This window comes from Juglans microcarpa x Juglans regia, chromosome 2D (genome assembly GCF_004785595.1).
Source record: "Juglans microcarpa x Juglans regia isolate MS1-56 chromosome 2D, Jm3101_v1.0, whole genome shotgun sequence".
Classification (NCBI taxonomy): Eukaryota; Viridiplantae; Streptophyta; class Magnoliopsida; order Fagales; family Juglandaceae; genus Juglans; species Juglans microcarpa x Juglans regia.
Genome location: NC_054596.1, coordinates 4,408,643 through 4,422,954, shown reverse-complemented (window position 1 = coordinate 4,422,954; position 14,312 = coordinate 4,408,643). Strand labels below are relative to the sequence as shown.

The window sequence follows — 14,312 nt, the reverse complement described above, 5'->3', positions numbered from 1 at the left end:
ATGAAAAGTGAATGAAAGCGGTATTGATGTGGATCCTATACCCTTTTACGCGTTACACTCCAACAAATCCCCACCAACAAACCAACCTTAATAGTATCACCAAAAGAGACAATCCATCGATATGGAACATGATTCGATTACACCCTTTATTATATACTAAACTAAAATTAATTAATTAATAAATAAATAAAAAACAGTCCCTCTGTCTTCAGCTCACGGGAATATTATTAAGGAGGTTGTTTTTCTAGTTATTAAGAACAACCCTTCTGCCCCGATTCTCGTAACTATTTTACATTTATTTCCTCTCAAATACAATGGATATGGACCTCGTAGCTTTGTAGGAAAGTGATTTGCCAGCTAATTTGGGACACCGTACGGCCTCTCCTACTGATTTTCGAATGCCCGTATTGCCCCTTCTATGTCCTCGTAATGTTTCTGCCTCCTTGAATACTTCCTCCGGACAATAATGGCACCAGCAATGAATAGTCGTAAAAACATACGGCAGATTTCAGTTCCGACAATAATGGTACCGGCAACTAATAGCGATCATAACTATTAGAGATTACCGTTTGTTAATATCTTTCATTTTTTTTAATTTTTTTTTCCTTAATTACTATTCATATTGTATCACATATTTTAAATAATTAAAATATACATAAAATAAATATGTGAAAAGTATTTTTTAAAATACGATGTAAAATGATTGAAACGAATTTCGAACTTTAATGGCAAGCGGCGAGATTCAGTAAACTGGGAAGGGCATTTCCGCCACACGATGAACTATAAAGACAAAAATGAAAAAATCCCACCTGCTGTTCTTCTCTCTCTCTCTCTCTCTCTCTCTCTCTCTCCCGTGTCCTCCAGGTTTCACAGCGAAGCAGATAGATAAAGCCTAAAAGGTGCGCTCTTTCCCTTTCTTTCCCTTTTGGATCCCCGAATCTAGAGCTCTTGAGTCGTCTCCTGGTAAATCCGCTAAATTGAGGGCTTCGATATCATCTTTAACACTAAACTCCGAAGTTTTCCTTTGCTTAGTTCAGCTGTTACTTGGTAATTTTGTTTGTCAATTATTGCATTTCCTTGCATGTCTTGGATCTTACTGCAGTAGGAAATTTTGTTTTTTTTTTTTTTTTATGGGTTTACTTGTAGTTGATTAGCTTGTATAAGGTCTAGATTTTTTGTAATGTCGGTCGTTTCTGTGTTAGATATTATTAAGAGTTTGAGATTTTGGAACTCGTTTGGGTTGAGAAATTAGGTTTGACTTTTGAGTTCCATATTTTGTTGTTGTGATAATGGGCAGAGAAGAAGAGAACTCATAATCCTCTCTTTTTTTTTTTTTTTTTTTTTTTTTTTTTTTTTTTTTTAATGGTGTGTAAAATAACAAACAATAACATATATATAAAAATAAAGAAGAGAACTCATAATCTTAACTTGCATTTTTTTTTTTCATTCTCTTTTTTGGAGCAATGTGGTTTTTTATGTGGATGTCTTTCGTTTTGTTATAAGAGCTGATTTATTTGTTGCTGAATGGACTAGTATTTCTGAGTAGCAATTGAAATGCTGAACTTGATTCTGATTGAGATTTCTGAATTTGCTGACTTCTTTGATGCCTTGTAATCGTTTGGGAATGTGCCTTCGTAAGGAGTCCTCAAAATGTTCTTTCAACAGTGACCAGAAATTTGATTTTCCGTATTTGTTTGAGATGAAATTCTTTTAATAAAAAGGACATATTGGATCATAATATACCTATGGAAATAACATGATCATGAAGCGTCATTTTTTCCTTATTCGGTAGATATGCATTCATCCTTTTCTGAATAACCTTCAGTTGAAGTTGTTATCTTTTATTAGATCGATAGTGTTTGTTTTATGTTTTAATGCTGTTCAGTACAGTCAATGCTTTGTTTTCTTTGTCAAAAGTTTTTGGTTGAAATAAGCGTTCTTCACTTACCTTTTGTTTTGGAAGTTTATTATTTTTTATTAGTAAAAATGTATTAATATCAATAGGCGTAACCAAGTAAATTGGGTGTAGGAAGTTTATTATTTTATAAGACTAATGTAAAAGGATTTGTCCTTGGTGTCAATGGAATTAGGTTTTGCAACTATGGAGAGCATGCAAAGCTTTTGGCAGTTGTCCTCTGAGCTTCGTGGACAATCAAAAGCATCAGAGGATCACAAATGGTCAATGGTTGCTTCTAAATTGGCTGAGCAGACCAGGTCAAAGGGTGAGCGCATGAATAACCTCGATCTCTCCAATGGCCCAGCTGAAATAAGAACAAGGGAGAAAGTTGGGTTCCAGGAAGATAACAAATTTGAAAGCCTCAACTTTAATATGTTGAATCTGGACTCTAAATTAACTGAGAATGGGAGCAAAAGTTCTTTCAGGAATGGTATATTCAATATGAATGCAGTGTACCAGAAAAACAATGCAAACCTTGTGGGAAACCTGATGGCTACCAAGTATAATGGCAATAACCATAGCAATAAATCTTTCAATGACAATGGCAGCAACAACAACAACAACAGCAATATCAATGAAAATGCCAACACCAACAATGCAGTTGACAAAAGGTTCAAGACCTTGCCAGCGACAGAGACCCTCCCACGGAATGAGGTGCTGGGAGGATACATCTTTGTGTGTAATAATGACACAATGCAGGAAGATTTGAAGCGACAGCTATTTGGTAATCTTCTCTTTCTTATTCTGGACTTAACCAAAGGTACTCAAGGTTTGAGTGGTAATTTGTGTTTAGACCAGTGCTTGAATATGGAGTTTGAAATTATTATCGGCACTTTATGCACAATAACTAATAATGAGGATGAAACATCACATATCAATAATCAAGATAATTGCACCTATTCATCAAGCTTTGCAAACCAGTTATCTGGAGTGTCAGCATATGCAGACAAACCTTACAAGCTATTTTTTCATTATTGAGAGAATATCTGATTGCATTCATTTCATAGGTTTACCTCCAAGGTATCGCGATTCTGTACGGGCAATTACCCCAGGCTTACCTCTCTTTCTTTATAATTATACTACCCACCAGTTGCATGGAATCTTTGAGGTTTGTTCTCATATTTTTCTTATTTATTCTCTTTGTTTCCTTTGCAATGCTCTTGGTACCACAGGGACTATTCAACGTGAGATTATCATGTTTTTAGCAACAAAAGATTTTTCTATCATTCTTCTCCACTTCATTTTAATTGAGAGATCAAAGCATAGTCTTATGATTGTCTTATTTCGAACAGGCACCCATAGCCAGATTTTTTATTATGTCTCCTGCCTTTTGATGGGCAGTTAAGAGATAATTTCTTTAGAAGTTGTTGAACTAAGTGTATGAAGTGAATAAGCAAAAGCTTGGGAGTTACATGTTCGATATATTCCTGTTTTTATATTACTTGTCAGATTTAAATAATTCTAAATAAAGTAACCTTTCTTTTTCATTTGTTCTTTTATCCTCCTTTCTTCTTTTTAATAATATGTTGCATGTAAGCTACTTATCAAAAAGAAAAAGAAAAAAAAATGTCACATGTAAGCTAAAGCTCTTTTCCTTAGAGGAATTGTGAGATGGATTGCTTATGTGCCTAGATTGATTTCTTATGTCTTGGTATCGATTCTGTTCAGGCAACAACTTTTGGGGGGTCTAACATTGATCCAACTGCTTGGGAAGATAAGAAATGTAAAGGCGAATCTAGGTTTCCTGCTCAGGTAGAATGTGGATTGGTGAATTGCAAAGCTTTGCTCTTTCTTTCTTTCTTTTTTTTTTTGGCATATATGGCAGATATCTGATATGCTGATACTCTGGTTTTACGTATTATGATAGGTAAGAATCCGTGTTAGGAAAGTCTACAAGGCTTTGGAAGAAGATGCCTTTAGGCCAGTCTTGCATCACTATGATGGTCCCAAATTTCGTCTTGAGCTCTCAGTTCCAGAGGTACAATAACTATCATCGGTTCTCATCTTTTTTTCATTTTCATGTCATCATGAATCAATTTGTGGCAATCTTTCCTTCACGGACGGCCTCATAGGTTGAGACTCATGTTGAATTTTTTTTTACTTGGTGATCTTGCAGACCCTCGATCTGTTAGACCTCTGTGAACAAGCAGGCTCAGCAGCATAAGCAAAATGCGAGCAGAGAGAGTTCTGCAATGTGGTTAGGTTTTGTGGTGCATGTCAGCTGTGTGCTTTTTTCACAGATTTTCCATAGAGCGTAAGCTTGGGGAGGCAAGTCTGGTTGGGCAAAATGTGCTTGAAAAAAGTAGGGTAACGTGTGCGAGCTAGCTGAATAAAAGGTGTTGTATCTGGTGAAGATAGTTGTTCTCATGTTGTTGCATAACTTGGATAGCATTATAATGTTGACAAAGATGCAAGATGTAAGAGTGATCGAACTTGTGTGTATACTGTGTAATGGTAAAAGTCCTCCAAATATGAAGGGCTTTGTTGTGTTTGCCATTTCTGCCCGTAAGTTGTGAACAGATTTCCCAAAAATCAGCTTCTGTTTTCTTTGTTAAAAAAGAAAATAGCCCATAGCACAAATTTTTAATAATTTATTTGGGGAAATTATATTATTTCTCTGAATTTATCATTCTTTATCGTTTCTAAGAATGACAAGTTGTTCATATTTTTAATCACATTTCACACCAAAAGAAAATTAAAAGGAAAAAATCATAGTCGGGATAGTCAATAGAAAACGAAATGCCGCGAAGCCGTTGCCAGTAGATTGGCTGTGGACACAAACAGACATACGCTTTCGTACAAACATCACACGTACACACACACACACACACACTGATCTCTTCTATGCATTGCAACAGAATTTCAAACTTCTCTCTCTCTCTCTCTCTCCCCTTGGCTTCTCGCTTTCATGGCCTCCGTTTCTCTCCCCTCTCTCTGTTTCTCCCATATCCAAAAGCCCAAGTCTCTCAGTTTCGGCTTCCTCGCCTCCGATAGCCTGAGGTTCGGTTCGTCCTCGTTCGGATTCAAAACGTCGGGCAAGAATAGCAGAATTAGGGTTTCTGTCTGTAGAGCTGCCTCGGTTGTCTTCCACGATCTCGACGCCGATGATTTCCGACATCCTCTTGATAAACAGGTGCGACCGGGTCCAGGTTTATTCAAATATTATTCTTTTTGTTTCTCGACAAGCTTGAACTTTCTTTACATCGAAATTGATCCGAGTTCCTCAGCAAACAAACGGAGGGATTACTTTTCTTTTAGCTTATTAAATTATATTTGAAAGAACGGGACTACTTTTTTGTTTAACTTTTTTGTTTCTGTTTATATTGACTTGTCAGAACACGTTGATCCTGAGGGCGATTCCAGGGTTGAATGAACTCGGAAAGGCTCTTCTAGGTAATAAACAATGTTTCATATCCGAAGTGGTAGTTTTCATGTCGGAGACTCGGAGTTGTATTGTTCTCACTAAGCCGGACTTTGTTATTTGAGGAGATTATGCGTCAAAAACAATAGGCAATATGGGTTTTAATTTCAACACTATTGTTCTATTTAATGTCAACACCAATGCATCCCCGTTTGTTGCAGGAACTGTTGCAGAGCAGGTCATGGTTCTGGAAAACATAGGGACATCAGTTCTTGTTTCTGAAAATCAGGTAACATGTGAGACTTACCCAAAGTGAAGCATGGTGTAGAGGAAGATGTCCATATGTTATATAACAGGGTACTGTATGTGTCCTGTATACCTGGGCTTTTGCATCTTTTTATGATCAATAAAATTTTGTATACCGATCCAAAAAAATATAATAGGGTACACGTGTTATTTTCTTTAACCGGACCTCTTTGGAAATGTATCGCAGGTTTCAACTGGATTGTTTTTTATACGATTGTTTTAGCATGCTGAGACAAGTTCATTTATTGGAGAATGCCACATTGGAGATATTTTTTCTACTTGAATGTGGCATTAGAATAGTGAATACTCTTTTTTGTGATGCTTGTGCCTTCTTTTACATGTAAGAATATGGGGTTTGCTTTGTGGAAGATTTTAAGTCTCAGCTAGTTAGATATGATGAGCTGGCAGTCTTGCTGATATGGAGGATTAGTTATAACAGATTTGTTCTTCTTTCTTCTGGAACCTTATTGTAACTTCGTGTTTATATAAATTGCAGATATACATCATTTTTAATTAATGTAATCATTCTCTCAGCTATCAGTTTTCTCAGTCTCTCCAAACTCAGTTCAGTTCTTGCAAGTTTACTGTTACTTCTGTCTGAAATCATGTGTTTGATGAACATGTTTGCTTGAATGTGCTAAAAAAGCTCCCATCAAAGTTTTCTTTCATGACATTCAAATGCTTTTTATGATTCTGTCTGATATGAGTATGTTTATAGGATATGAATTGAAAAAAATAATAATAATCTTGTCAGTCATCCTGTTATCCAAGAGGAGTCAGGACGCATCTCCAGCTCACTGCATATTATTGCCCATGTCATGCCCTTTTTTAAAATGGGCATCTCACATCTTCTGGAACTCTTGTAGCCCACACTACTTTTATTAATGCTTGGTGTGCAATTTCATTGTGCTTAAATATACTATAGTTATTATAAAAAAAAAATTAAAATATTGTATCCCTTAATGAAAGACAAATATTCGAATGTGAAATTGTTTTCCTGCTATCAACTTATCTAATGGTTTTTTATAGCATTATGTTTTTATCAGCTTTCTGGTCTTCATGAATTAATGGTTGAGGCTGCTCAAATATTGAGCATAGAAGCTCCTGATCTGTATGTCCGACAAAGCCCTGTGCCAAATGCATATACTTTAGCGATAGGCGGTAAAAGGCCCTTTGTTGTTGTTCATACCAGCCTTGTGGAGCTTCTGACGAAGAAGGAATTGCAGGTCTTTAATTTTATCTCCTGGTTACAAAAATCTTTGCGATTCTTTTTTGCTGCACAATTGCAATCCGCTCCCTTTTCAGCATATTTATTGACTGCTTATAATCTTTGCCAGCAAGGTCTATAGTTAATATTCTTTTGGGCTGCTCTGGTCTATCTACATCATTGTCTACCTATTAAATTGTAATGAAATTACTATCTTCAATGATGAAATGTTAACAACTTTCTACCTGCTGCTTTATAGGCTGTTTTGGCTCATGAATTGGGCCATCTGAAATGCGACCATGGTGTATGGCTCACATATGCAAATATTCTTACCCTTGGGGCTTATAGTGTACCTGGTATGTGATTTTGTGATTAAGGTCTGTTCAGGAAAATATTTACCATAATTTTACATTTTTGTTTATCATGATAGAGTTATTGTGATAGTTAATTTGGCAAATGGATCTGGCTCCTCAACCAGTTCTGGGATTTCGGTTTGAGGTCCCCCACCTTATGTGGCCCTTTATATGGCACAGATTACAAGCTGACATCTTGTTTGACTATGAGAGGAAAACAGCCGTTATATTGTGTGCTTGGCCATGTATGTGCTAGCAATGTGTGCATGTGCATGCATGCAGACATGTAAAGAAGTGGTCTTTACTCGATACCTGAGTTTGAAAGTACCCAACCATTTGTAGTAGCTACCGATTGATGGAATCTGGTTTCTTTTCCAGTTATTTTCCATTATGTGAGAGATGTAAATGTAGGGGACACTTTAATCATGTCCATGACTAGAAATCTAGGATGTGGATTAGTAAGATGATTGATAGCTTTATGTTACTAAATATGATGCTCAGCTTCTAGATCAAGTATCAATATGCATTATGTATATTTTTAATGTTTATGATTTTTGCAGGTCTTGGTGGACTAATAGCTCAGAGTTTAGAAGAACAGCTGTTCCGCTGGCTCCGAGCAGCAGAGCTGACTTGTGATCGTGCAGCCCTGCTTGTTGCTCAAGACCCTAAGGTATACGATATTGAAAGCTTCAAACTTCTGATTCTTTGTTATCTGTTGTATAGCAGTTGGATTGATTATGCAATTTCTGTTTGACACTCCCACAAGAGGTGGTCATCTCTGTTCTTATGAAATTAGCTGGGGGATGCCCATCCATGGCTGATCAACTGAATGTGGATGCATTCTTGGAACAAGCCCGCTCGTATGACAAAGCTTCTTCAAGCCCAGTTGGATGGTATATAAGGTGAGCAGCTATTCATAAAAACATAAAGTGGGTTATTATTCATCTCTTCCTTATCGATGCCTAATCCACTCATGCTATCCAGAAATGCTCAAACAAGGCAACTTTCACATCCTCTACCTGTTCTACGTGCTCGCGAGATTGATGAATGGTCAAGAAGTCAATATTACAGATCTCTCTTGAAACGTGCCATGCAGGTCAATTCCGTACAAAATGTTTAGCTTGCCCACAGATAAGAGTTCAAAATCCAAAATAGTGACATGGTTAGTCTTCGATTCTAATCCGTACAGTAATTTATTGCATAATTGTATACATGGCACCTAGGGCCCATAGGTGATAATTGCTGATGACATGACACACTCCCTAACCCCATGCATGCAGACCCTGTAGATTGCTTTCTTGTTTTATGTACTTGTATGATGCTTGTTCAGGTTTGCTTATTATACTCTTGACTGACTTATCTCCTTCTTGCTTGATTTGCAAAAGCATTAAGAGGAGAAAAAAGAAAGAGAAAAAGGGCGGACAGACAGCTGTCATGAGGATTTGTGGCTGCAAATTCTTGGCTTATCAAATCGCTGCAAATCTACAAATGGAAGTACACTGTTGGTTTTGAGAAGGCTTTGCCATATACCATACTACTGTTGTAAATTCAGATGTATATATTTTTTCCTCCCCCATCCCCGGGGGGGCGTCTTCCTTACAGTTCCATAAATATTAGAAGTTATAGTCCTGTTTGAATCGGAGCGAAATACCATTAATGCTCGTTCTGGATAAGATCCAAAGAGAGGGGTTAGGTGACACATCCTTTAATTAATTTTCTGAGTATGCTGTTCTGTTCATGCCTCATCTAGCAGTTTCTATAATGCCCCCATTTATCGGAAATTGAAGGTTGAACATGGAAGACAAAATGGTGCTTAATTATTTCATCAGTCTCCAAATAATGACTAGCAACCAAACGATCATGAAACAAGTGCTTGATACCATCTCTAGTGGATTTGCAAAATGGCTACAAGTATATATAATGAAATCAGAACCTTCAACTGCATCTCCAGTTTCTGCCCATAAGAAGCACGTAAAACCACATGATCAACCACGGGGCCACAGAATTCACCATCTTTTGTCTGAGTTGTTGTATAGCTGAGAAATCCGATTACAGTTGGACTTGGACCTGCCTTGAACGTCACGGAGATATTCTTGGCTGAGCCGATCCCGCTGCTCGCCAACGAGAAATTTTGGGCAGTTGATCCTGTTTGAGCCTCTACTATGAAATCTCCCACGCAAGTGTCATTGGCATCTCCCAATGTGAACTCCAAGTTATAGGTAGAACCTTCTTTTAGTGTTGCTGCTGTTTTTATGCCAGCTGAAACTCCTGAGACAATTTCCACCGCAGCATTGCCTTGTGGGACAAAGAAGTGTTTGGAGTCTATGTATTTGACAGTTCCTAGCACAGACCATACTCGTAATGGGGAGTGAACCAGACTAGGATTTTCATCAAGCAGAACTCCCTCGGAAGAGTTACTCAGGAAATCAGGGCCAGTTTCGAATCCTCCATTCGGCAATAGGTTGTCTGTGTCCAACCAGAGATTGAAAACAAGAATGTTACATTTGTGACAAGGAAACTTTTTTCATGTTGAGAATGATCCTCATATTGCATTTTATTGAACTGTCTAAAACTACTTAAGCCAATATATTCTACTCAAAGGTATTTTGGAGTAAAGAGATGAACAATTCAACACAACATCCTTGGCAACATAGAGAGACAATACTTGAATTTCCCGTCTGAAACTTGTTAGGAAAAACTGAACAAGTCTTCATAATCTTTTAAGTCTTATTATTCCCATAATTGGAATCCCATTATCCACAATTATAGATTGAAATTCTGACTGAAATTGATTAGAAATGTGCTTGCTTACCTTTGGATTCGGGAAGTGTTCCCACGCTCTTAAGAAGAATCGTGTCAATCACAGGCCAACATGTGGAGTTGGGATACGATTCTGATGTCTGGCTTTGAAACACAATATTTACATTCTCTCCGTCGCCCCAACTGCCCAAGTAGTGACCATAGCTCTCCCATGTTTCCTTCCCGTGAAGTTGCTTCAAAGAAAACACCCTGCTACTGTCTGGCGCCGATACTGCTAATGCTATATCGGTATTGGCTGAACAATTCTGACCAACGGAGGCGAGGGTGAAGGTAAGCACATAATCCATGATATCTCCATTAGCAATGAATGTCTGGTTGATTTTGCCATCTTCACCCAACTGTATGGCATGTCCACTCCCTGGCAATGATACGTTTTGGCTAGCTTTTACATACAGAACAGTGCCTTCAAATGTCCATCCTGGAATAGTGTTATTTTGGCTCGACAGGACAAATGGGGAGGTGAACTTTTCAGGCAAGTTTGCCGGCGGAGATTCAAAATCTGGATTCTGAAGAAGATCTGTAAATGAAGATTACAAACTATCTTATACCCAAATAAAAAGGATACCTTTCTCTGCAATGATTAGTTATTTCAAATTGAAGATTGATCTGTATAGCTGATATTACCTGCGGTGGCCAATCCCAAGAACAAAAGTGTGAGAAAAAGGATTTCCGGCTGCGTCTTCATTGGTACACAAAGAAGAGGACCATATAACATTGACTTTATGGAAGTAACATGAGTTGTATATGTATTCTTGGCATGCTATATTATATATTTTTAAGGAATTATTTTTTGTTTGTCACGATTTCTAGAAATTGACCGTGTTATGAATTTGCCATGCGTAGACCGTGCCACGAGATTGGTTAGCAATGGTGGGTTATGGGTAAAGGAAAACAATAGTCAGAGGTTCTCACCCGTACCCTAAAAGAAGTTTCTGACACTTCTGACTTCTGAGGGGCTCCAGAGCGACCCCTTGTGTTCAAAGGTACCTGAGACGAGCTATAAATGTAGTCTGTCCATGAATGGATAAGTGTAACCGACATGTAACAGCTGTTCTTTTGTCCTGTATCAGTATAGTATGTCAACTAAAACAAATTATATTTGCAGTATACGAGAAATGATAGTGTACGAGAAAATGATATTCGTCAGGTGTGCATAAACAAAGTACAATTTCTTTAATAAAAACGAATAAATATAGGATTTATATAAAAATAATAATTTATTAATAATAAATTTTATTATTTTTCAAAAATATTATCCCGTATTCGAACTTCATTACTGTATCTAACTAACATCATCAACTAATGGGCACAATAAAATTAACTAAAATAAAACAATACTGAATGGAATGGAAAAACCTAAGAAGCGCTACAAAACAAACTTGTGCATAGAACAGAAATACACCAGAAATTTGAATTTAATGGTTTTGTTCTCATATTTTTTAGTCAAAAAAGAAGCCGCCTTGAAGAATGAAGATGCTATTGTCTGTTGAAGGACACGACAACACTCGGATGTGCATTTGAGTTATTCGTGTTGAGACTGTCAAAGAGATCTCTTCTTCCGCATGCATGGAAAAGGGGTACATGATGAACATCCAGTACACGCAAAAGAATGAACGAATGAGGTTTGAAGCTCTGGAGGTGAGTACGAGTTGTTGCAGAAGGCACCATATGGCCGATGAGTTGGCGTCCTTGATGAGTGGTATGGTGATACCAAGGCCTTGAAAGTTAGTGGGAGTGTGTAGGGCGGTCTAGAGTCCATGTATATCGACACCCAAGCACACTTTGTGTTTCCTCTAACTCCAACAGGATCAGAATGCAAGTCAAAACGCATTGGGATCATATTACACGTTCTTTTTCTTTTTCCAAGTGTCCGTCTGCCAAATTGGTTTCTTCTGATGGATATGTGTGTATGATCCCAATGCGTGTATGTCATTGGGATCCCAATCCAAGTGTCCGTGTTGTGGGTATATCATTAATCTATTTATATACAGTAGCATCACCATCCACCAGGCTCCACCCAGGCGTTTTCTTTATGCTCCCTTCTTTCATCACCTTTCTCAGTCTCAGAACATCCTCCCACTGTCCAGCCTCTGCATACATATTAGATAAAACAACATAAATCCCCTGATTGTGAGGTTCCAAAACAATAATTTCTTTTACCACTCTTTCAGCAACCTCAGTATTTCCATGAATGTTACAGGCTGCCAACAAAGCTCCCAAAATCACCACATCAGGCTTCCAAACCATTTCTTTTATCAACTTCTCTGCCTCTGTCAGATTCCCACCTTTCCCAAGAAGATCCACCATGCACCCATAATGTTCGATCTTTGGCTCAATGCCATACACCCTTTTCATTGAAAGAAATATCTCATGTCCGATATCAATCAAGCCAGCATGGCAACAGGCAGATAGAACCCCTACGAAAGTTATATCATTTGGCACAACCTTCTCCTTCTCTAGTTTCCAAAAGAGGCTAAGCGCTTCTTCAGCATGTCCATGACTTGCCAGTCCACAAATCATTGCATTCCAAGTTGCAACATTCTTCTCACACATGCCATCAAACAAATCCCGAGCTGCTGAAATTGCTCCATTCTTTGCATACATATGCAGCAATGCCGTGCTAAGAATCACTCCCACCTCAATCCCCCTCTCCTTTATAAATGCATGAATTCTTTCTCCCAATTCTAAACAACCGGATTGAGCACAAGCAGACAACACAGAGGCCAGAGTCACACTGTTCGGTTCAAAACCCTCAACAACCATTTGATCAAAAAGCACCAATGCCTCGTTTGAACAAAAGTTCTGGGCATAACCACAAATCATTGTCGTCCAAATACTCAAATTCCTATCAGGAGATTCCACAAACAACAGCCGGGCATCACCCAAACTACTCGAAACAGAGTACGCCCTCACCAACCCATTCAGCACATGTAAATCCAAGTCTAAACCAGATTTTACAACTTGGGTATGAACCTGTTTGCACAATCCAAGCGAGAAAATCCTGGAACAAGCTTTGAGAAGAAACGGGAACGTGTGCTTACCCGGTACTACACCAAGCCTCCTCATCTTTACGTAAAGAAACACAGCCTCACAAGGGTTCGAGCCACTAGCATGACCTCTGATCAGCGTATTCCACATGAACCCATTCGGGGCCTGCGTGTTTTCGAATATCCTTATAGCATACCCGAAATCTCCGGACTCGGATAGAGCGCAGAAGGAGAGTAATCGGCTGGCTGCGAATGTGTCGTGGATGCGAGCGGAGACGATCATTTGGGCATGGACCTGTTTGAGTTGGCGCATTGAGTTGCAATTGTCCGCCAGGACAGAAAGGTGAGGAGTCTTTGATATTGGTGGTGGAAGAGGAACAGAGCGTAGGCCCATGTGCTTAGTGAAGAACGGTGGTTTTGGCGGGAACATGCGGAGGTTGGTCTGGGTCTTGAGACTTGAACGCGATGAAAACAAGGAATGGGACGAGTTTTTGCTTCTATTTTATCGCATGTTAAATTACTTTTGGTAAGAGTCATTAAATGACCACATCAAACTATATATATCTTATTATCTTCTACTAAACATTGTTGAGTATTTATTTAAGTTCAGAGATATCCTTACTTAAAATTATTTCCTATTAAAGTCTCGTTTGGATATAAAAATACTCTCAACTAATCTTATTATTACAACTTTTTTAAATTTCTATACAAAATATAATAAACAATTCAATTTTTTTAAATTTCAAAATAATAATAATATTTAAAAATAATATTTTAATAATATTTTATTTAACTCATCTAAAATTATTTCATCTTACTATCCAAATCAGCCTTAAATCAATTAATCTAAAGTATTTCTCAAAATTCTGAATTCTCAAATTAAAGTGTGAGATATTGACGGCTAAAATAGATTTTAAAATGTTTAATATTGTATGAGAGAAGACTCGTATAAGACATCCCAATCTTACTCCAATTTATTTATTTTTTTTTTCCAAATCGTAGTGCATAGAAAAGAATATATCCTAGAATAACATTATTTCACTTTATTTTCAAAACTATTGTCATATATGTCGCATAAGTTCCATGTGGATAAGGCAAAGGGTAAAACTACAAATAAGGAAAAACAAAGATTGTTATATATTTTCTTGTCTGTATTAGCCATTTGTTGATTTCTCTCACCTCGTTTATCTTTTACTATTTCATGCTCTTTAGCACTTAGATAGACGTAACATATTTTCTCAATTATATCTATTAATTTTTACTACATTTTCTTTCTCTCAACTTTTACAATAAGTAATTTTATTAATAATCTCAATTTTCA

General features: G+C 37.5%; 4 protein-coding genes across 8 annotated transcripts; 2 read left to right on the top strand and 2 right to left on the bottom strand.

Moving 5' to 3' along the window:
• Positions 1 to 730: 730 nt before the first annotated feature.
• Positions 731 to 4,357, top strand: LOC121250710 (B2 protein). Of its 3 annotated transcripts, none has more exons than XM_041149897.1 (6): positions 731 to 896; positions 2,089 to 2,681; positions 2,965 to 3,065; positions 3,626 to 3,709; positions 3,825 to 3,935; positions 4,074 to 4,357. In XM_041149897.1, exons 2-6 carry the CDS (start codon positions 2,102 to 2,104, stop codon positions 4,119 to 4,121), a joined length of 924 nt encoding a protein of 307 aa, XP_041005831.1. In that variant the 5' UTR covers positions 731 to 896; positions 2,089 to 2,101; the 3' UTR covers positions 4,122 to 4,357. The 3 variants fall into 3 exon arrangements, with proteins under 3 accessions (XP_041005831.1, XP_041005834.1, XP_041005833.1); XM_041149900.1 differs by having other exon boundaries at positions 827 to 963; positions 2,091 to 2,681; XM_041149899.1 differs by having other exon boundaries at positions 830 to 1,047; positions 2,091 to 2,681.
• Positions 4,358 to 4,749: 392 nt separating this feature from the next.
• Positions 4,750 to 8,922, top strand: LOC121250709 (protease HtpX homolog). Of its 3 annotated transcripts, none has more exons than XM_041149895.1 (9): positions 4,753 to 5,090; positions 5,293 to 5,350; positions 5,540 to 5,607; positions 6,671 to 6,850; positions 7,091 to 7,187; positions 7,745 to 7,854; positions 7,953 to 8,086; positions 8,169 to 8,346; positions 8,570 to 8,922. In XM_041149895.1, exons 1-8 carry the CDS (start codon positions 4,866 to 4,868, stop codon positions 8,302 to 8,304), a joined length of 1,008 nt encoding a protein of 335 aa, XP_041005829.1. In that variant the 5' UTR covers positions 4,753 to 4,865; the 3' UTR covers positions 8,305 to 8,346; positions 8,570 to 8,922. The 3 variants fall into 3 exon arrangements, 2 of the variants coding, with proteins under 2 accessions (XP_041005829.1, XP_041005830.1); XM_041149896.1 differs by having other exon boundaries at positions 4,769 to 5,090; positions 8,515 to 8,922; XR_005937839.1 differs by lacking the exon at positions 8,570 to 8,922 and having other exon boundaries at positions 4,750 to 5,090; positions 7,951 to 8,086; positions 8,169 to 8,309.
• A 50-nt stretch (positions 8,923 to 8,972) lies between these two features.
• Positions 8,973 to 10,796, bottom strand: LOC121250706. Its single transcript, XM_041149893.1, has 3 exons — positions 10,629 to 10,796; positions 9,997 to 10,521; positions 8,973 to 9,650 (listed from the first exon to the last, which is right to left on the bottom strand). The coding sequence occupies exons 1-3, from the start codon at positions 10,717 to 10,719 to the stop codon at positions 9,070 to 9,072; spliced, it is 1,197 nt and encodes a 398-aa protein (XP_041005827.1). The 5' UTR covers positions 10,720 to 10,796; the 3' UTR covers positions 8,973 to 9,069.
• Positions 10,797 to 11,310: 514 nt separating this feature from the next.
• LOC121250705 (pentatricopeptide repeat-containing protein At5g56310-like) lies at positions 11,311 to 13,565 on the bottom strand. The gene is made up of 2 exons (XM_041149892.1): positions 11,986 to 13,565; positions 11,311 to 11,907 (listed from the first exon to the last, which is right to left on the bottom strand). Exons 1-2 carry the CDS (start codon positions 13,419 to 13,421, stop codon positions 11,841 to 11,843), a joined length of 1,503 nt encoding a protein of 500 aa, XP_041005826.1. The 5' UTR covers positions 13,422 to 13,565; the 3' UTR covers positions 11,311 to 11,840.
• Positions 13,566 to 14,312: the final 747 nt, after the last annotated feature.